The following is a 23,013-nucleotide window of genomic DNA, read 5'->3' on the forward strand; positions in this document are numbered from 1 at the left end:
TGGGAGAGATAAAATCTCCAAACTTTCTCTCTACATACTGTCTTTGAGATCATTATATTGTTTTTATAGAAATCATATGTTCTTTTAAAGGTTGTGCATTTTGCTTCTCTTTTTCCAGATTTTCTTCAATTTCATTTTATCTGTATTTCCAATTTGTTGTTTTCCTTTCTGTTTCTTTGTGGAGATTCACCACTGAAGAATAAATGTTTCCCTTATTCTCATAATTTCTTTAACTGTGCAAGACTTTAGTTTTGCCATATTTTTTTTTCTTTTTCTCTTGAACTATTTTGAAACATCTTGCTGCATTTCTATGTTCTCTTGCTATTCTATTATGTCCTATGTTTCATCAGGTAGTCATCCAAATCAAAAATATATTTATACATAAATGGATTTATTTGAGTGTCTTGATTGCCATCTTCTTTTACATTTGAATGTTTTCCTTGTTGAATTATCTGCTCATGCTGTTTAGTTTTTATTTTATTTTTATTTTTATTTTTTGCAAGGCAAATGACATTAAGTGGCTTGCCCAAGGCCACACAGCTAGGTAATTATTAAGTGTCTTAAACCAGATTTGAACTCAGGTACTCCTGACTCCAGGGCCGATGCTCTATCCACTGCGCCACCTAGCTGCCCCTGCTGTTTAGTTTTTAATTGTTATTTTCCCCTCCTGAAATATTTAGGAATTTCAGTCTTTTTTGTCATGCTTTTTATGCCACATTCCCCTTTGATTAAAAATTTCCAAGGACTGTGCCTCAAAACTCATTTTCTTCTCCCACATAATTTTTTGCCAGCCTAAGTCCCTGTCCCAAGTTGCTTATGAGAGGACCAATGTGACCCAAAATGGATGACAATTTTCTTGCATTCAGGTCTGCTGAAACTCACTGCACATGCTAGTGCATTGTCACTAATTCCTGTTTTTCATTTTTAGGCTGAGTGTACCATGTTATCATTCTAAATAGAGCCTATTTCCACTTTCCTATGACTTATCCTTTTTTACAAGGTACAGAGGTAAAGTTTTCATGTTATGTCACAAAGTGGTGGGCTAAGAAGCAGAGTGTTCTGGCAGAGATTACAGCCATTGGCCAAAAAATTCTGAGTAGACTCAAGTCCATAGAAGTTAGTAGGTGAACAGTCTTTGACTTCTCGACTTTTAATTCATCAGATTATTTTAGCAGGTTCTTTCATATTTCAGGTGAACATAATTCATATTTTGTATAATTTTGAGATTCATAAGAAGTGAAGAAAATATTTACTTTTCCCATTTCTAAATATTGTTAATCAACTTTGAAAAGTATTTACTAAAATTATACATGAATACATATGTTTTTTACATGCAAATATATATTCACACATATATGTGTATAGATGCATATATATGTATCTATTTGGGATTTAATAATTTAGTAAAAAGGATGGCGCAGTGGATGGAGATATGGTCTGTCTAGAAGCTAGGAATATATGGGTTCAAGCTATATCTCTGGCATCCATTTACTGTGTGACTTTGGACAAGTCATTTATACTCTTCATTCTCTAGGCAAGTTTCTAAGATTATGAGTTGATAAGGAGGTACTGATATATTGAACTGCATTAGTCTCTTTATTTGGGATTTTTCTCATACCAAAGAAATCACAGGTTAAATCCCTATTCTTTTTTTATCATATTAATAGGACCACAGTCACAGCTTAGTAATTAAATTCAAACAGTTTTGTTAAAATTCATTTTACTTTACTTTTATTAAAGTAGACAAAATTGTGTTTTAAACTCTTTTGCCTACAAACAGGTAGTAACATTTTAAAATAATGAATTACAAATTAACAGTTATAAGAGAAACATATATAATCTTCCACTGGATTTTATATTAAGAAAGATAAGCTTTAATGACATAATTTTGGTTTTGATGGATTACTCAGTTGCTTCTTTCAAGAAACAATAGAAGTCTAACCAAATCTTTGGGATACAATGACAGCCCTTTTGTGTCTATTCACTCCTTGTACTGTTCTCCATTGGCAATAAGCAAGGCTTCCAGTCCTGTTCACTGCCAGTCCTGACCAGTTTGCCAATTACGCAAGCTGCTTCCCAGACATCAGACACAAATTCCACAAGACTGCTGTGCAAGCGTACTCTAATTAACCATCAGCTTAATTAGACAATTTACTGTGTAATTAGCAGGCAATTAGTCAACACCTCTCAGATCTTATTGACTGCTGTGACAGCCTTCCCTTCTCTGCACATTCCAGTACACCACCCCTGCCATGTTTCTAGCATCCTCCAAACCCTGTATAACATGGGTCTGGGCCTTGAGGAATGAATAATATTACATAACGAAAGGAAAAATCAATAAATGGCCTGTACAATTATTGGACTGTTTACCAAGTTGACTTCCTTCCTTCCTTTTGCCATTCCTTCATTCCTTCCTTTATTTCTTTCTTCCTTTCCTTTTCTTTTTCTTTCTATCTGTCTGTTTTCCATTATCTTCCCTTCCCTTTTCTTCTTTTCTTTCTGGAACATTGGGAAGACAGCTGCTGACATAGAAACGAACTTTTCCAAGGCTCAGCTAGATATTCAGACTCTGAATATATTTCATTTCTTAATGCTTAAACATGGAACTCTTTTTGTTACATTGGCTATGAATAATGTCTCATGATTAGCTATGCCTATAAGTAATTTGAGTAAATTTTCTGATCTGTGTGTAGGAGACTTACCCGATTAAATCCCATTAACCTTTATAGCAGTTATATACACAAACCCCCCATGCACTGATAGTAGAATAGACTAGGTCGGTGAGTACTTTCTCTGAATCTTTCAGTGAATATGAAGAGACTGAAAAAAGGAGAATTGAACATTGTATTCATTTGCAGAGTATATTTACATTAACAAATCTGATGAAAACTTGAAAAAAATTCTTTGAATGTTTCATGTGAAAAAAATATCCACTAATCTACCATACTGCCACACAGTTTTTAAAAATATCCTTTTTTATTTTCATATTTTATGAGCAATGGCTAATTAATTAGATGACAGTGGCTCTAAATAGGAATGATGTTTTATCCTTTTTCCTTAAATCAAAATAAAGCAATAAAGAATGGCCACTTATTTAAAACTCACAAAAAAAAACTAACAAAAGGAAGGATTATAAGTTAGGAATTTCAAACTTCAAAGTAACACAGAGATTAATCGTTTTTCCCAGATTTTCAAAATAATACACCATAGTATACAGAAAACTACATTTCCCGATAGTATTATACCAATATCGGCCAAAATTTTCAATCTTTTTTTCCTTCTATTCTCCCATTCTCCTCTAATATACTTTCCTCTTTTAGATTTCATTTTTCCCTGTTACTTTACATGGGTATAGAAAGGAGTTGTTAATTTTTTGACTATAAACATATTAAAATATTTATTATATTTGTAATTGAAAGCAATTAGTTTCCTTTGTAATATTATGTAATTTTCACACTTAAAATATTATGCTGAGACCATAGACTTTCCCAGATAGCCAAACAGATCCAAGACATGAGAAAAGTTATGAACTCTCAATATAGACTCCATTTTTTCTCTCTACCCTCGTTTCTTTTCTGTGGAGACACTTAAATAGCATGTTGAGAATTAGATAAAGTACAACAGGAAAATATGAACAACGTAGAGAATGTCACGCTAATGAGCAAACACAGAGTTATGTGGAATCATTCGCATGTTTACAATGGCTTTGAAAATTTACTTATCCTTCAAATTACCAACCACATCCTCAATTCTAACTTCAGATTGGGAAATTTGGAATTGTTTCAGAGATCTTTTATAATACTATAGCGGAACAAGTAGTCTTATTTTCCTGAAAGGATATTTTCTAAGAATGAGCCACACTGAAGGCTGGACTTAATATAATGAATTTAAATCTTGATCCTGGGAAAGTCACTTAGCCTTCTTGGGCCTGGATTCCTCAAATATAAGATGCTGATACTCATGACACCTCCTAAAGATAGTTGTGAGTATAAAAACAGATCTCAAGATTATATATTTAGAACTAAAAGGGATGTTAAAATTTAATCTCTTCATTTTATAGATATGGAAACCTAGACCAAAGCAGATTAGGTGCATAGTGAAATTTCCCAAGTGGTGTCATAAGTATAATTTGATATTTATAGCAGCTCTTTTTGTAGTGGCAAAGAAATGACTGAACAAAGTGTATGAATGTTATGGAGTACTATTGTTCTATTTGAAACCATGAATGGTCATACTTTAGAGAAACATGGAAAGAATTAGATGAAATGATGCTGAGCAAAGGGATAAGAACCAAGAAACATTATACACAATAATGAAAACATTGTGAGTTGATCAACTATGATGGATGCAAATCCTCTCAGCAGTTCAGAGAGCTTGGATAACCCTGGGAGACTTGTTAGGGACAACACCATCCTTATTCAAAGAAAAACCAAACCAAACCAAACCAAAGAACAACAACCCACAGAATCTGAATGGATACTATGTAAACTTTTTTTTAAATGTCTCATATTTATTCTTCCATATCATGTTTTTCTTTTTTTACCCTTAGTCCTAATTCCTCATACACAAAATGACTAATTTGTAAACATGTTAAACACAGATGAACATGTACGAAAAGATATTCTAAATTGTTTTCCACTGAGGGGATGGTGGTGAGAAGGGAGGGTGAGTGGAAAAATGTGTAACTCATAAATATTCATAATGTAATTGGAAATTCATATTTAATTGGAAAAATAAAATAAAATATCATTTAAAAAGATAAGGTGCCACAGTGGATAGAGCACCGACCCTGGATTCAGGAGGACCCAAGTTTAAATCTGACCCCAGACTCTTAAAACTTAGCTTGCTTGGGCAAGTCACATAAACTGATACAAACAAATAAGTGTATAATTTGAACTAAGGTCCTTTGATTCTATCAATTGTTCCTGTTTATAGCATTGACAGAAATCAGTAGAAATCAGTAGAAAAGCCCTTAGCAAATTTTATTGTGGGACAGAAATGGAAAATAGTAAAATTAATCATTTTTTTCACTCTATTCTATTTACAAGCATGATTAGCTTGCTTTATTTTTTAGTATCACTGGTATTGAAGTGTTTCCTAAATTTGACTTATTCTATTTTACTGTGCCTTCCCATGGGTACTGTAAGGTAAGAGAGCATCACTTGCTTTACTGTCATCTGCATCAAACTAATCATTATTTTGGTTTTGAGTAGGGCTAGACCTCAACATTATGTCACCCTATTTCATGGATTCATAGGACCAGTTCCATCATCCTCTCCCAGATGCTACCCACAGTGAAACCGCTGGAACTCAATTAGGCAATATTTCAGGGTTCTGTTAGAACTTCAATTTTATCATAATGACACATAGAATCCCAGGTATAATACATTTAGAATTCCCTTACTTCGCTTTCCTGCTTATGACCAAAACTATAAGTTGGACCATATGATGGTTATTATTTCTGTTTACTATATATTATTTAAATTACTTCTGAAAAGTTCTTCCATATGTATTTATGATTCAGAAATATCATCATTATTTCATTAATACTTCAATTTTTCATATGAATTTGAATTATAAGAAACTGGTAGGAAGTCATATTATATAAATTCTAACCTGCCAACAAGTTCTAAAAATCTATTTTCTATGGGAGACTTGAAATAAAACAATAAACAGGAGATGATGAGGCAGGAAATATATATGAGGAAACAGAACATAATGAAGTAAGAAAATGAGGTAAAGAAAATAAACATTATAAAATGTCTACTATTTGCCAGATATTACACTAAGTTCTTTACAAATAGTATCTCATTTGATCTTATCATCTCTATTTTACACTTGAGGGAATTGAAGCAGACATGTTAAATGACCAAGAAGTATCTGAGGCTGGATTCGAACTCAGGTTTTCCTGACTCTATGCCAAGCAATCTACTCACTTTGCCACTTAAATATTTAAAAAAATGACTACAAATAAAGTGAAGTAGAAAAGATAGAAAAGGAAAGTAATGTATCTAACTTTCATTTTCTTGTTTGTTTTTTTAAAATTCATTTCTCAGTTATACATGTATAATTTTTTCCCATCTGTGGCATCCTATTACAAATATTTTTTAAAGGTACTCAGGACTTTGTGGTCCCCTTCTATCTTTTTTAGTTAATATGGTAGAACCATGACAATGGTTATTAATTATCCCATAGTTCAAAGATAGCCTAAATTATTAATTTAAATGATAAAATCTATATTGTATAACCTTTGACACATTATGATGTAATTGTATCATATCTTCAGCATTGATAAAACCATATGACATTAAAAGTTGCAGTAAAATGCAAGGATAACAGGTACTCTTGCAATAGTGAAAAGAAGTGATTGGTCTCTTCATAAACTTAAGGGTAACACAAAGCATTTTTCATGGGACAGAGCCATTTTGCTTTTCAGTATTCATAACAAACTGTAGCTTATACACTAACACTTACTGTCAATTAAGAAATAAAGAAATTATTTGTGATATACTCAACCAAGTCAACATGATATCAGTGCAAATTGTAATGCACGTTATGTTGAAAAGCTGTAGGAATCAATGAAGGAAAGCATAAGTTTAATAAATTTAACAATCATCATAAGCTTATTTTACTCAAATATAGAAAAGGTCACCACTTAAATTGTATAATTTGGAATCTTGCAAAGGATAAGAAATGCAAACAAAGATGTGCTTTTCAGGAGGCAGGAATGAACTTTTAAAACAGTTTTAATTAATCACAATTTTAAAATTTTCTTTAAACCCCTGACACAAGTCATTAAAAGTGGGACTAAAAAAAAGAATATTTTCCATTACCAGTATGGTTAATCTTTCAGTTAGGTTAGCTCAAACTTTCACATGGTGATCTACATTATTTAAAAAGTCCATTTTATTCATATTGCATCTTTGCTACCAATTAGCAAGTGTGAAATCACTGTCTAAAATGGATAAGTCATATGCTTGCTTAATAATATTGGAAAATAGATTCACAAAAGGCTTTACATTAACTTGTAAAAGAAGATATTTTAAGCCAAATTCTTGGAAATTTCAATAACATATAGTTATTGACTTTTTTTGACCAAAAGTTTTTTGGTCCAAGATTTTAATGACCAATATTCCCATGATGTTTTCCTTATGTCATGCCTCAAAATATAGGGGGACAAAACAACAAAAAAACAAAAACCAGTGTTCAAAAATTCTGGACAGTTCAATGAAAAATTAATCATTAGAAAGAACAATTGTCTTGGAACTCAAAGTTCTGGGTTTGACGTCCCTTAAATTCTTTAGGTCTAATTTTCTTCATTTGTGTAATATGAACAATAATATTGGCACTTCTGGGTTGAACAGTGAATAAAGTGTGGGGTCCAAAGTTAGGAAGACCTGAATTCAAATTCAGTCTCAAATGCTTTCTATATGTATGATCTTGGGCAATTCCTTTAACCTCTATCTGCCTCAGTTTCCTCAAGCATAAACTGGGGATTAATAATAGCATCTACCCACCAGGAATAATGTGAGGATCAAAGCCAGGAAATAAGAGATGAGGAGAGGTATTGGAGACAGTCAATGAAAATGTTACTAGTTGGGATATAGTTTATTGTGTGAGAAAAATAAAGGAAGGCAATGTCTCTGGATCTCAGAGTATGTGAGGGTAGGAAAGGGTTGTATGAAGTATGGGTAGACTGGAGATATGGAGCAGGGAAATAAGAAGAGTTTTGAATGACAAGCAAAGGAGTTTTTCTTTGATTCTGAAGGTGATACAAAGCTACTGAAGTTTATTTGGAGGGACAAGGTGACATGGTCAGATCTGATCTTTAGAGAGATCAGTATAACAATGGAGTGGAAGATGGATTGGAGTAGAAATAGGTTTGTGGTTGGAATTGCCACAATAACTTATGATTTCCATATCTCTAAACACTTCCCTCCATTTTTTTTTTTGTCAGATGAACCTTTACAATGTATGGCATTGATCATCCGACTCCTCAGTTAACATTTCGAAATCCTGTCCATTATATGGTGTATAAAGTCTAATAAACTAGCAGCAGATAATTACCCTTTTTCTCTACCCTCTTCTGTACTATTAAAAAAGAGGTAGCCCTCCTTGAATATACACACAAATGTATATGCATATAGATGCTTATGTGCTTTGAGAACTTGAGTGTAAAAGTTAAGTTGATAAATTCCAAAAGTTAAGAAATTTCCTAATGAAAAAAATGGAAAAATTAAAATTATTAGCTATAGATATTTAGAACACAATTTTTTCTTTCATAACATAATTCTCTAATTTGTCATGGCAAAAGATTTTTGTCCAGTTAAATCAGTTGTGGGAACACTCCTGGGTTTAAGTAAAGATAATATAGCAAACGGGGAGGTTCATGAAAGAAGAGACCACATTTTAGGTAAATGTATATCCTTAGTCAGGAATCCTGCATGTTGAATGGCTGCATCAACTAATTTATCAATGTCCCCAAGTTCTTATGTATAAAATTATAATTTGGGTCAATAGAATTCTTTATTTAAGGTGATGAAAATGGTTTTGATTTTTCAGTTAAATAAAGGAATATATGTTAGCATGACTTTGACTGGTAGGTCTGTTATTTTCAAATTTATCAAAATTTAAGGGTCAACCCTTCAAAGATAATATTCATGTAACAAAATATACATTCTATTTTAAACATAATTGAATTCTTTTGCAAGATATAAAAATCAAGGTACAACACAGAAAACTGGATATTTTAGGAAGTATTTTGAAAGACTATTTTTTGGCAAAGAGTCTAGCTAATAAAAGTCACCTTTGATGTTATTTAACACAAAGGCAAACACAGTCCTTTTTATATTTGACATTAAAAATCTGATCATTTGCCTCCCTAAAGAAAACACATACAGCTTTTATACAGACCACACAATAAAGAATAATAATATTTCTGTTTACTGAGATATCAACTGGCATTTCACTCTAAGTCAATGGTCTATCATTGCTACAGAGTATTAGACCTCAATCTGGAATCTACAAATGTCAAGAGTATAAAAAAAAGATAGGATGAAAATCAAAAGCATGTTCCAGATTCAAAAAGAAAGAAAAAGAAAAAAAGAAAAAAAAAGAGAAACAAAGTTCACCTAAACATATTTGCTGTGGAAATCAGTGCAATATTCAGCTGTCAATCTTGAAAAACAACGAGGGAGCAACGCTGTCAGTAGGACAGGATAATAAAATTTCAAGCAGATGTTCAGGCAGGGCTCTAATTCTTACAGAACTCCCTTGGCAAGCATTTAATTTCTTTATCATATGCAAGTTAGGCAAATTGTACTTCATCAAAACTGTATTGTGAAATATTAATATTTCATATGATAACAAAACTCCATAGAATAACCTTTGTCATATTAAGAACACCCGAATTTTAAATGTCAGGGTTTTGAATTTTAATATATCTTAAGTAGCTTCTTGACTTAGAACCAACCGTTGTAGCTAGTTAAATCTAAATTAGTATGCTGCTATGTCATGCAAATATGTACATCTGTAAAACAACACCACCAAAACATATTAAGGAAAAGTCAGTGGAAACTTACTGTTTGTAATATTTAGTTGAACACTCCAACACTCCATGAGTGAGAAAGAAGAGACATCAGAACTGTGCTTATGTCACACAATTAGAAATTCACAACAGGTTTAATCATTAATGAGAACATTATTAGAATATCCATGAATGGATTTATGAGCCACATTTTTTAATTCAGAAACTGCTACAATATAAATCATCTAAACTATTCTCTATAAGTAATTAGTGACATCCACCACTACGAGTACTGATATATACTTAAATATAAATAAAAATACACAAACATGTATACACATACACATACATCATACATCACACATACGCAATATACACATCTGGTAGTTTAATCAGAGAGCTAAAACTGTTCCTTCCCCAAAGACATCATTGTGCTCACTTTCAAATGTGGACAAATGTCACTTCCTAAAAAACCTCTGTGTGTTATATTTTATGAGCTGAAATTCAATTTGCATTTTTCATAACGTTGTCTTTTAACCAGCAATGCAGATAGCAGAATTGAGAGATTAAAAGAGGATTGGAGGTTTAGAAAGAAGTTAGCCTACACATTTATTTCTGCTGCTGCTCCTAATAAAGGCAACTGCTTCTGGGTTATTGAATGCGACAGCATCACAAATCAATGCATGTCACCAACGGAGTAAAGACAGATGTGTCTGATTAATCAGAATTAAATTTTTACAAGCAAAGGAAATGGCAAAAATCAAAGCAAACACTTCTGCTACAATCTCTCCATTTGCACCCCTGTAGCAATGTTTATATTTTAAAAAATAATGAATAATGAAATCTTTGGCCAGTAGCTAATTCTCCCAAATTATAGATTCCTTATACAATAGCTGGATCAACTTCATTCTTAAAAACATCATATTGAAATATATAACAGTAGTATACACTTTTTACCACCCCCCCCATGTCAATCTAGAACTGACTTACAGATGTTCTATTCAGTGTTAACTTTTCTTTGTTCAACGAAACTATTTTTCCTTCCTTTGATAATGTCTTTAAGACAGCAGTTTCCTATAAAACTCTATACATTAAAAATAGCTTATTTAAAATAAAGTTTGTTGCACACTGATTACCTCTACTTTTTGAGGTCTTTTTAGGCTTCCCTGTAATTTCTATACTGCATTTACACATGGTATCTTTGCAAAGCTGTCAGAATAAGACAGCCACAACGTTTGAGTCATTATAGCACTGCCTATTGATCCTAGGAAGAGAGGAGAAAAGGAGAAAATGTGTTTAATGGGGCATATTTGTTCTCTCTGATTTCCATTGCTTAGGGAAAACGTTGCTCTAAGCAGTAATCTTCATTTCTGGAAGTCACTAGATTCACACATTTTAGTACATTAATTATTACTAACTAATAATGGTACACATTTAAGGTAAAACAAAATCTTTTTTATCCTCAAAGATCTTTTTTAAAAAAATAATTATACCTTGATGCATTTTCTAAATTTGAGTTTTAAATTTGTTACATGAGACGTGTTATGGAATAATGTCCTTTGTATTCCAATACACTATGTAAAATACTTAACATTGTAAGCCTTCTAACCCCACCAAAAATAATATACCTTATGTTGAATCCAAGACACTATTTAAAAATATCTCTACTGCTCTTAATAGATTATTTGGGGATATCTTTGGAAATTTGTCTCATTTGAGACAATATGAGGCCAAAGGTAAAAAGAAGCAAATTGTGTCATATTTAAGAATAATAATGACCTAAGGCAAGGAAAATTTTATATTCAAGGAGAATAATTTAATGCTGATTTCTTTAATTATAATATTTATCTTCCTTCCTAGTAGAAAGCTTACCTGGTAAAAATAAAATAAACAAGCAAAAAAAAGGGTTCACAAAAGAGCTGTTAAACTATACCTACTCGTTAGGAAGTAACTAAATGATTCAGTGGATAGAGGACTGGGCATGAAGTCAGGAAGAAGACCTGAATTCTAATGTGACCTCGGGAACTTACTGACCATGCATCTTTTAACCTCTTTTTACTTTAATCCACTGAAGAAAGAAATGACAAACCATTAGTATTTTTGCCAATAAAACCCCATGGATAATATGGTCCATGGACTTGTGAAAGAATAGAATGTGGGGGCAGCTAGGTGATGCAGTGGATAAAGCACTGGCTCTGGAGTCAGGAGTAACTGGGTTCAAATTTGGTCTCAGACACTTAATAATTACCTAGCTGTGTGGCCTCGGGCAAGCCACTTAACCCCATTTGCCTTGCCAAAAATCTAAAAAAAAAAAAGAAAAAAAAGAGAAGAGAATGTGACTGGAAGTTAAACAGAAGCTACTTTTTAACACAGAAATACTACTAACAGGTCTCTATCTCAAAAAAAGATCACAAAAAGAGGATATGTACCCATAAATATAAAGATATTTATAGCAGCTCTTCTTTTTTCTGGTGACAAAGAACTGGAACCCAAGGAGATGCCCATCAATTAGGGATTGGTTGAATAAGTTAGTGTTGGGATACTGCTAGGCTGTAAGAAATTATGACAGTGGCAGTTTCAGAAAAACCTGGGAAGGCTTATACGAAAGTGAAGTGAATCGAACCAGGAGAATAATGCATCAAGTAACACTAGTATTGTAAACTGAATCAACTGTGAAAGATTTAGCAACACCTATTAATACAATGCTCCAAGTTGATTCCAAAGGATTCATGATGAAAAAGGTATCATATAATATACATGTATTGTATATTTACATATGTATAGATTACCTATGCATATATAGATATAGAACAAGATACATCTATCTGTATATAAATATCTAACATATATGTGTATAGAAATAGAAATCTATCTCTCTGTACATATGATACATTATACTAATTAGGCTTTGAAGCAAGAGTATGTGTATGTATATGTCTGTGTATATTTATGCATACATTATATGTATATATGTAACTAAATAAAACAAAATGAAGACATTGGAACTGAGGGCTTAAGGATGGTTTCTGATGAAAGATGAGTTTTAAGCTGGGGTATAAAGAAAATAAATTCAGCATCAGAAAAAATTAGGGAGAGTACCCCGGGTATTGCAGTCTACCAAAGAAAATGCCTAGAGCTGAAAGATGGATTAGTTTATAGAAGGCCAGTGTTGCTAGATTGAAGAATATACATTGGGAGTTAGGCTTAAGACTAAAAGGAAGAGTGGGGGGGGAAAGAATACTAAACAGTGGATTTGCATTTGAGACTGGAGATGATAGGAGAAAAGGAGTGTGTGGGATAGGATGGGTGTCTGGGCATGGGGTGGGGAGCTTTCCAAGCTGAGACCTGAGCTTTGGGGAAAAACACTTTAAAGGTTGAAGAGAAAGTGGGCTTAACTGGGGAGAAACTTGAGACAGGTAGATCCACCAGGAAACCAGAATCCAAAAGTGAAGTGATCAGGATTTGAACCAGGGTAGTTTCAGTATCACAGGAGAGAATGGAACATACATGAGAGACTGATCTGGTGAAACCTTTGAATTCCTTCTCAGAATAATATTTTCAAAGGTATAAAAATAAGAAATTTTACAAAGGAAATCAATTATATGAAGACATAATTATCATCATATACAACAATGCCTATAGATCAGAGATTAATATTCCCTCATCTAATCCATTTTAGAGATGAGGAAACTAAGGTTCAGATAAAAATGACCTTCACATAAGACAGTTAGTTGGGTCTAGTACTTTATAGAGGACTAGACCTGAGTCCAAATCCAGCCTTAGAAACTTCCTAGCCACATGAAAATTACTTAACTCATGTGTATCTTGGTTTCCTCAACTGTTACATGAGACCATTGTGAGGATAAAATGACAATATTCATAAGTGCTTAGTGCAGTAACTAACACATAGTATGTATTTAAAAAATGCTTGTTCCCTTTCCCTCCCAAGATCACACAATAATTTGGGGCCAGATTCAAGACAATCTCAGAGTTCTATACTCTCATACCACTGCTTTACTACAGAATAACAGTGAAGAGAAAAGTAATTAGAGTAGTAATTGTAATTATTATAAACATTCATATACCATTTCAAAGTTTGCAAAATTCTCTGCATTTATTAGCTCTCATCCTCACAAGAACCCTGTGAATTTAGGGGATATTTTTATCTTCATTTCACAGGCAAGAAAACTAAGGCTGAGAATAGTAAAGTAACTTGCCCAAGATTGTGCCAACTAGGTGGTAGAGAGCACTGGACATGGAATCGGGAAGACACATCTTCATGAGTTTCAAACTGACCTCAGACACTTACTTAGCTGTGTTCATCTATATATGGGCTGAAGAAGGAAATGGCAAACTATTCCAATATGTTTGACAAGAAGACTCCAAATTGGGTCATGAAAAGTCAGATACAACTGGAATGGCTGAACAATAGCAACAAGAATCAAAAATTTTACTGAAGCATGATTCGGTCTTGGGGTTTTATCTATTAAAAAATAAGTTATTTTCCTATGATATTTGGTCCTTTGAATACATCCTCTTAATGTACAGGTCTAATGGCAATGACAAAGAACACATGCTTTCTTCCTCAGAGATAAATCCATGATTTTTACAGATGAATATTTCCTTTTATCGTTCTGGCATGGTTTCTATCAGAAATGGTATACCCATTAATGTTCCAATCTTTGTAAATACCAAATTCTAATATGTGCCCTCCTTAAATAGAATAGAAACTCCTCTAGGACAGGAACAATATTATTTCTCTCTGGTATCCCCAGTACAGTTCTAGTACATAGGAAGAACTTGATAAATGGTTGCTGAATTGAACTAAATTGAATTTACACAATAAAAAAGAACAGTACAACCCATAGCAGTGAAATGAAATCTCCTGGCTCCATTCCAACCACTTTGGAATTCACTTTTTAAAATATTTTTACTCTAGGTGATTAATCTAATTCCCATTCTCCTCCCACTTCTGAATAATGGCCAATGGCTCAAATCAAAAGCTCATCCTGGGCATCAGAAAGGATCATCTTTAAACATCCTACAAGCGCCATAATTCACCAGGGAAGACAAATAGCAGTCTATCCATTATGCTGTCTATAACATGATTAAAAAGGTATGACAGGCTGGCAAGTCATTTTAACATAACTTCAAAAATATTTTCTTACCTTATCAAGGGAGAAAGTTTTGGTCACAGCAAAGCCCCATCCTGCTTCAAAAGCTCTTCTGATCATTGATGCACTCGTAGCTGGAGTTGCACTAGCAAGACCAAAAGGATTCGGAAACTTCAATCCAGCCATTTCTACACTAATATCCACGAGATCAATAGGAGTATAAAAAAGAGGAAGTTCAGGTTTGGGAGAAACTGAAGCTCCATATAGTGACTGCAGAAAACAAACAAACAAATATACTAATAAATGATCTTGCTCTCTGATTTTTCAATTATCTCTTTTTAATTTAATCAATACTATTAAAACTCAAAATTTAAATACACAGATTAATTTGTTCTGCTTATAGTGATAGAAACTGACAAAAATGTCAATCTAATAAATAACAAACATCACATCCCACTTCTTTTAGCAATATGCAGCTATTAACAGAAATAAAATCATTAAACAAACAAAAACCCTACTCTTTTGATACCATTGTGAGATTGACACATAAAAGCAGAGAAAATCAGAGTTCATGCTCTCTCAGTACCATTAACCCAGCCTATTTGAACTTGATTTGCTCTATCTTTAGTGCTTAAAGAAATGGAAAAAAGGGAGCAAGAACCTTAAATTACATTCCCAGAAATCCTGCGCATTTGCTTGGTTTTTGGAAACTTAATTCTGCATTTTTCTTCTATCTTCCTCTTCTGCCTCTGAGAATTTAGTAATGTAGTAGGGAATGTTTTGCTTTATTTTCTTTATAGTTTCTTATCTCAAAGATGTGTAGGTCAAATGCCCACAAGCTAATTGATCCCAAAATTATGCTTAACCAGGGTAAAAAATTTAATTTATGAAAGCAGTCAGACAGGTCATTGGGGTGAGGAGAGTTGACCTTTCTAGGTCAAAAAGCCAATGTTCATATAGTCACCATTTGTAAACTGATATGGTATTTGAAAGGATGAATTCACCTTTTTTTTTAGAGGGCTATTTTACTGAACTGAGGAAGTTATTCATGAGATCAGGTTCTCTGTTTGCAAAGTCTTTCAGTCAAAAAATTAATAAGTAATGACTATGATTTCAGTATTGTGGGAATTCCACTGTAAGAAATTTTGGTCCATTATAATATCTTCATTTTAGGAAGTTTGTTTCTTTTCATCTTCTTGTTCCAAGCTGTCAATTCACTTTCTCATTCTTTCTTCAATAGTTTTCAATTTTTCCCATTTTCTCTAGTACTTTAATTAGACTTTTACAATAATTTTATAGACTCTTTTATAGACTCTTCATTTTTCTAAGAATTCCAATTGAATTAAAATATTTTAATTTCGTTAAATATTTCCCAATCACATGCAAATACTTAAAATTTTTTGAGTCCCAAATTCTCTATTTTCTTCCCCTTCCTCCCCACTCCTTGAGAAGTTTATGCAATTTGATTTTACATATAAGATCATGCTAAACATGTTTTCATATCAGCTATGTTACAAGTGAAAACGCAAATAACACAGAAGGATAAAAACAAAGAGTTTTTTAAAGTATACTTCAATCTGCATTCTGAGTTCATCAGTTCTCTTTCTGGAAGTGAGTAGGATTTTTCATCAAGGGTCCTTTGAAATTTTCTTGGATCTTAGTCTTGATGAGATATTATTATTATATATTATATATTAAATGTTATATATTATTATTATTATTATTATTATTATTATTATAAATTGCTGTTATTGTGTACAGTGTTCTCCTGGTTCTGTTCACTTTGCTTTGCGTCAGATTATGAAGTCTTCTTAGAAGTTTTCTCAGAAACCATCCCATTAATCTTATAGCATAATAGTATTCCATTGCAATCATATACTACCACTTGTTCAGCCATTCTCCAATCTCCCCTCAACTTCTAATCCTTTGCCACCACAAACAAGACCTGCTTATAAATATTTTTATTTGTACAAATAAGTCCTTACCCATTTTCTTTAGTCTCTAGGATACAGACTGGGTAGTGATATTACAGGGTCAAAGGATATAGATAGCTCTATAGCCCATTAGGTATAGTTTCAAATTGTTCTTCAGAATAGTTAGGATACTTTACAATGTCAAAAACAGCACATTGATGGCCCTATTTTTCTGTGTCTTCTCCAGCAGTTGTCATTTTCTTTTTCTGTCAAGTTACTCAATCTGATAGGTATGAGGTTTATCTCAGAGTGGTTAACAATTTGAATTTAACTAATAAGTAGTAATTTTGAGTTTTTTATGTAGCTAATGATAGTGTTGATCTCTTCTACTGAAAAAATTGCTTATTCCTATGCTTTGATTATGTATCAATTTGAGGAATGACTCTTATTTTTATGATTATATATTTGAAAAATGATCACTTTTTCAGAGAAATTTGCTGCAGATTTTTTCCCACTTGTCTTCTAATTTTGACTGCATTTGTGCTGTTTGTGTAAAAGTTTTTAACTTCACATAATCAAAGTGACCTATTTTACTCACAAAGAGTCATAAACTCTTTCTTTATCCATAGAGCTGAAAAGTGCTTGTCTCCATGCTTTCCCTGTTTACATATGATCAACCTTGTTATGTCAAAATCATTTATTCATTTTCACTTTATCTTGATATACCCTGTGAGATATTGGCCTTTGCCTGGTATCTACCAATTATGCTTTCTAGTTTTCCCATCAATTTTTTTGTGAAATGTTGAATTCTTATACCTAAAACTTAGATCTTTGGGTTTATCAAACATGAAAATTCTATGATCATTTACAACTGTGTATTGTGCATCTTCCCTTCTGTCTTATAGAACACTTGTACATCTTTGTTGAAAGACCCAAAAAAGGATACATTTTAAATAAACATAATATGAAACATAATAAACATAATAATAGACATAATACAAAAAAGAAGATTATCCACATGTGATGCAGTTGTGAACATCCATAGTTAATGGAATTTTCATTTTGGAATCACACAAATTAAAGATTAAACATAAATGAATAAGTTCCCAAAATATGATCAGGTTCTAAATTCTAAGGTGATCAATTATGTAAAGTTTTTCCTTTTCTGGATTTCGCATTTGAAGCATTTCTAGCAAAAAACGTCAATATATATCACTATAATGTTGTCACAAACATTTGATGCTATTTAATGCAACAACATTTTCATAATCTAATTTACTTGTATACATGGTGTGCCAGCTATGTGGCACAGCAGATAAAGTGCCACAACAGAAGTTAGGAAGATCTGAGTTCAAATGAGGCCTCAAAAATTTAATGCTTATTCTTTTCACCCCTCCCTCCCCTCTAATTTCCTATTTAGATTCTAGTATTTTATATACTTAGGTCACAGAGTTATAGAAAAGGGAATTATAGAAAAAATTGGAATTTTAGGAATTATATAAAAGAGAGTAGAGTAATGTTTATGGGAAGCAACTTATATACATTCAGACTTTGCATCTGGATTATGCTTTATTTTTCTCCTAAATTACCCTACCATAGTTTAGGCATAACCAAATAAAAAACAATGATAACAAGGGCAGAACTATATCGGATTAAAAACAGCAACAATTATACTTCCATCTCTATGTCATTTGAAATCTATGTAAATCTCTATGTAAATTGATCGCCTACTTTTCATTTACTCATTTTGTAATATTTCTTTATAATGACATTGGAGTGATGCTCCAAGTAAAAGGGAAGGGAATGAGCATTCATATAGTGTCTAATCTGTGCGAGGCTCTGTGCCAATTTATCTTCTTTGATCCTCACAAGCATCCAAAGTTAGTGCCACAGAATGATAGTTATGCATATTGACATTCATTGCTAGAAATGTTTCAAATGAAAAGTCCCCAAAAGGTGAAACCTTTTAGACAAACCTTATATAATTGATCAATCGTAGAACTTACAACCTGATTGATCAGTCTTATAAAATTGACATTTTTTTTGTTTGGTCTTTAATTTGTTTGATTGCAAAATGAAAATTTGGGTGATTGTGGACATTCACAACTTGTAAGTAAGGTTTTCTCTATTTTAGCTGTAGAAACTATGTAAGACAGAGATTAAGTGACTTGTCTAGGATCACAGAGTTAATATTTGAGACCAGATTTTAAAATCAAGTCCTCTTGACTCCATGTCTGGCACTCTACCCATTACTCCACCAGCTAGGTACTTCTTCATAGTTATTCTAAAAGAATTTTTTCCTAGATTATTTTTAAGATAAGGAATAAACCACGTTACATAATTACTTATGTATAGTTCAATTCATAGGTAAGATTAATGTATTAATTAGCTAAAGCTTTGACTTATCCTATGAAGAAAATTAATCTATGGAAGACATAGATTTGCAAGGAAGAAATCCATTTGGATTTGTTTTTCTCATGCTTAAAAGGTTGAGGTATGTGATGAAGCCAATATCTTTACCGAATATCAGATTTCATTTCTCCTTTGGAAGAATTACTGTTTGTGCCTGGAAGTTTTAGGAAAGATGCAAGGTTCAAAGAAACTTTCATTAAAGAAGACTATTCCTCTTCATGCTATTACTTGGAAGGATTTATTTACCCTGTTCTTAGACAATTCTTCTCTTCCAAGGATAGAAAAACATCAGAAAATAATATGATGCCAGTTAAGATTCATAATAAACAATTTTGGAGTAATTTCATTCATTTGTTACATAAATATCAATAATTTATTTTAAGTATATAAATGTAATTTAGCTTAAGTATTCATGAAATGTCCAATGTGTGAAAAAAATGAACAAGAATCTGTACATATGGACATTATCAATACGTATAAGGAAAAAAACACAAAAGTAAATGTAAGAATTATAAGTATCAGGAACTGTAAAATGTGGTCCTATAGATAATAGCAATGCATAATTTTGCTAAAGGAAATGGCAAATCACTCCAGTATCTTTACCAAGACAACCCCAGGACAGTATGCTCCTTGGGGTCGTGAAGACATACAGGACTAAAAGACTGAACAGCACAACAACTACATAATTTGGATGAAGCAAGACATGCCTGGATCATCTTACATACATTTTATGTAGAATGAATTTTGACCACTGTGAGAATTAAAGAGGTAATCAGGGAAGCTTTCTGATCAAGATGATAACATTATAGAATGACTAAGGAACCTATCCATTTTCCTTTTTGACTTTTTCTGTTGTACCCCTCCATTCATTACAAGTACAAAAAGGTAAAGTGTGAAAAGTCTAAAAAGACCAGAATTAAATACTAAAAATAAGAATGCATGCTACTAAACTTTATTTTTGAAAACTGATAAGTTCCATGATAGTATAACCATAATTTTTAGGTCAATAGCAGAAAAACTAGCATTATAAAATTGGAAATATGAAGAGATAGGTGGACAATTTCATGGGTTGGTAACTTTTCAAGATGGAAGATAAGTTTGAATACTCTGAAAATGTTTATGAATACTTCAATGTAATGTATTTATGTTTATGTATATATATATGTATATACATACATATATATATATATATGAACTAGCATATTAGACATATGCTGCCTTATTTGCTACTCACAAACCTGTGAAGTGTGTGTGTGTGTGTGTGTGTGTGTGTGTGTGTGTGTTGTATGTGTGATGGTGGCCCTTAATAACGAATCCTTTTGAATCAAGGGTCATTCACTGGCTCTGCCCACATCCTAGAGGGGAAAGGTTCATTTGCTGGGAGAAGGAGATATTTATGAAATTCTAATCCCATTTTATCAAGGGTCTTTATGTTTGTGGACATCCTGGACGAGCTAAGATTCACATTTGCAGAAGTCTTGGCATAACTGAAAAAGCAAAAATATTTTGAGTTTGGGAGGAAATAAACCTCTTTGCATGTGGCTCCTGGACATACCTACCACTACTATGTGTGTCTGATATGCCACCCCATCCTAAATTCAAGACCACTCCCTTCCTTGATGAAGAGATAGCTTTTCAAATTCTGATAGTGGAATGTATAAAGACCCAGTTCCAAAATTCCATCTATGGGGGTCTGGTTCTTTATTCAAACCTCCCCTTCCCCATGTACACCTGCATAATCAGAGAACTTTGAGAAATATAAATAAATGTATATACTAACCTAATTTTATTCTGCTCTTTCTTGAGGCTAAACCCTGGAGGTAAATGTTTGTTCCTTATTAGGACAAACTCTGAAGGTTTGCTTTTAGCAAACAAAATGCACGTGCATTCATTCTAAATATCTATAACAGATCCTGAGAAATAAGTAATATTTGGACATATATATATGTGTGTGTGTGTGTGTGTGTGTGTGTGTGTGTGTGTGAGAGAGAGAGAGAGAGAGAGAGAGAGAGAGAGAGAGAGAGAGAGAGAGAGAGAGAGAGATTTCTATTGGGGAGATAGGGAGTAGTCTTGTAGAACAAGGCATGACTCCTTTGCAGACATAAGAATCACAGGATTTGGGAACCTTATGATAAAAGGGTGTCTGGAAGACTGGAATTCCTAGAAGAAGGTAAAACTTCAACAGTATTGGGAGACAACTACTATCGAAGGATACTGCTAACGAGGATTGATTATAATCTTCAGCCACTGGAGTCTTGCCTGATATACCAATTTGCTAAAGAACAATCTGCCTGAACAGAGTTGTTTCAATATGCCTATCTAATGCAATTCTGGAACATGGTCAATTTGCACACACTTCCTCTTCTAATTTTCTTGTTTTTCACTCTCTCCCATCTTCCCTTTGCTACCTGGAAAACTGCCCTAAGCACCTTGTGGAGTTTCCCCATGCTTTTAAACAATGTTTACTTACATTTTGTGCAATTGTAATGGGGCTTGTCTACAGAAAAAAATGACACTGACTTTTCTTGCATTCTGAGTGTTTTCTGTGAAGTAAATTTTCAACTGCTTTTCATTTGCTATTCTGCTTGGTTTCTACTCCATGGAACAAGATTCCCTCACAATGGATATAGTCTAAGATTTCCCTTTCCCATGCCCCAACTTTCCTCCTCCTTTTGTGTGCTCTCTTTCCCTCTCCCTCCCCATTAGATTGTAAGTTTCTTGAGGGCAGGGACTGGACAAAATCCTCTTTGGAGGATTTATGGAAATGCATAGCTATAGAAACAGATAGAATATTATAGAATTAAGTTTTACTTTATTGTCTCTAAACTACCCCCTCCCCCCAAGATCCAATGCCCCAGTTCTTTTTTTTTTCTTTTTTTGTTTCTCATATAATTTTATTTGGAGGAGAATGACATCAATTTTTGGAAGATTTTGTGTATAAGTAAGGATTCTAAAGCAGTGAGGCAAAAGGCGATAAGGAAATGAACCAGAGGAAAGGCAATTAAATAGCTTTGTGGTACAGGGAACAAACTACTAGATGTAGATTCAGAAGCTTTCTTCAAATGGAGCAGAGTTCAAGTCTTGCCTCCAATATTTATTTAATGTCATCTATCTCCCAGGATTGTTGGGAGAATTCAATGTGTTACCATACATCTATTGTTTTGCACATCTTAATGTGTTATATAAATATCAGTTATGATTGAAAATTATAGGCAATCAGGGAGGGGAATTTTTTCCCCTTCTGTTGGTTTCTCTCTTAAATGAAAGATTATTCTTCATATTAGGACATACTCTACCAAAATCTCCCTATGATGCTTGTGATTGACTTAAGAGGAAGGAGTCCCTGAATGACAAAGTATAAAGGTTTTGACAGGTTTCAATTTTCATGGATAAAAGTACAGACATGAATAAGATCACAGATTAAAGAAAATATTGGAATAACATGAAAACTGTCCACAAAGAATAACTCCAGACTAATATACTTCACATTGCTGAAAAGAATAGAATATTCCAAATAAAATACCATGAAGACCTCAGTTGAAATATTATCTTAGATACTAATTTGTTGTGCTACACTGGGACAATCTCTGTACCTCATTTACCTAATCTGTAAAATACTGATAATTGGAGCACAAAATTTATAAAAGGTTGCTGTAAGGATCAAATTAAGTTATATAAAGTGATCTACACATTTCAAAGCAATATATATATGTATACATATATGCATATATATACACATATTACTGATATTTTCTTCACCACCACCTATTTCTCAATACTCAGTTTTCCATCAAGAATTTTTAACTACTTCAACTAATGCTTCACTCATATCCTTTTCTTCTTATAATCCACAATTTACCACTTAATTATTACAGCTTTATATAATTCATTGTTTCATTTCTATGAGTTTCATCCCCCAAACTTAGATTGCTAATTATTTGATAGCAAAGAAGAAAGTTATACTTTAAAAGGCTGTTTTAATTTTTTAAAACATATTTTTTATTTAAAGTTTTGAATTTCAAATTCAATCCCTTCTTCCCACCTTTCC

The 23,013-nt window shown here is 32.8% G+C and overlaps 1 protein-coding gene across 2 annotated transcripts in view; it reads right to left on the minus strand.

Annotated features, from left to right (window-relative positions):
* The window catches only part of DPYD (dihydropyrimidine dehydrogenase), a 1,037,477-nt gene that overhangs the window by 477,183 nt on the left and 537,281 nt on the right, over positions 1 to 23,013 (minus strand). For both annotated transcript variants that reach the window (XM_074188237.1, XM_074188238.1), the window contains exon 13: positions 14,695 to 14,910. In XM_074188237.1, coding sequence (XP_074044338.1) covers positions 14,695 to 14,910 — 216 coding nt within the window. The remainder of the gene's footprint in view (positions 1 to 14,694; positions 14,911 to 23,013) is intronic.

This window comes from Macrotis lagotis, chromosome 5, assembly GCF_037893015.1.
Source record: "Macrotis lagotis isolate mMagLag1 chromosome 5, bilby.v1.9.chrom.fasta, whole genome shotgun sequence".
NCBI classification, from domain to species: domain Eukaryota; kingdom Metazoa; phylum Chordata; class Mammalia; order Peramelemorphia; family Peramelidae; genus Macrotis; species Macrotis lagotis.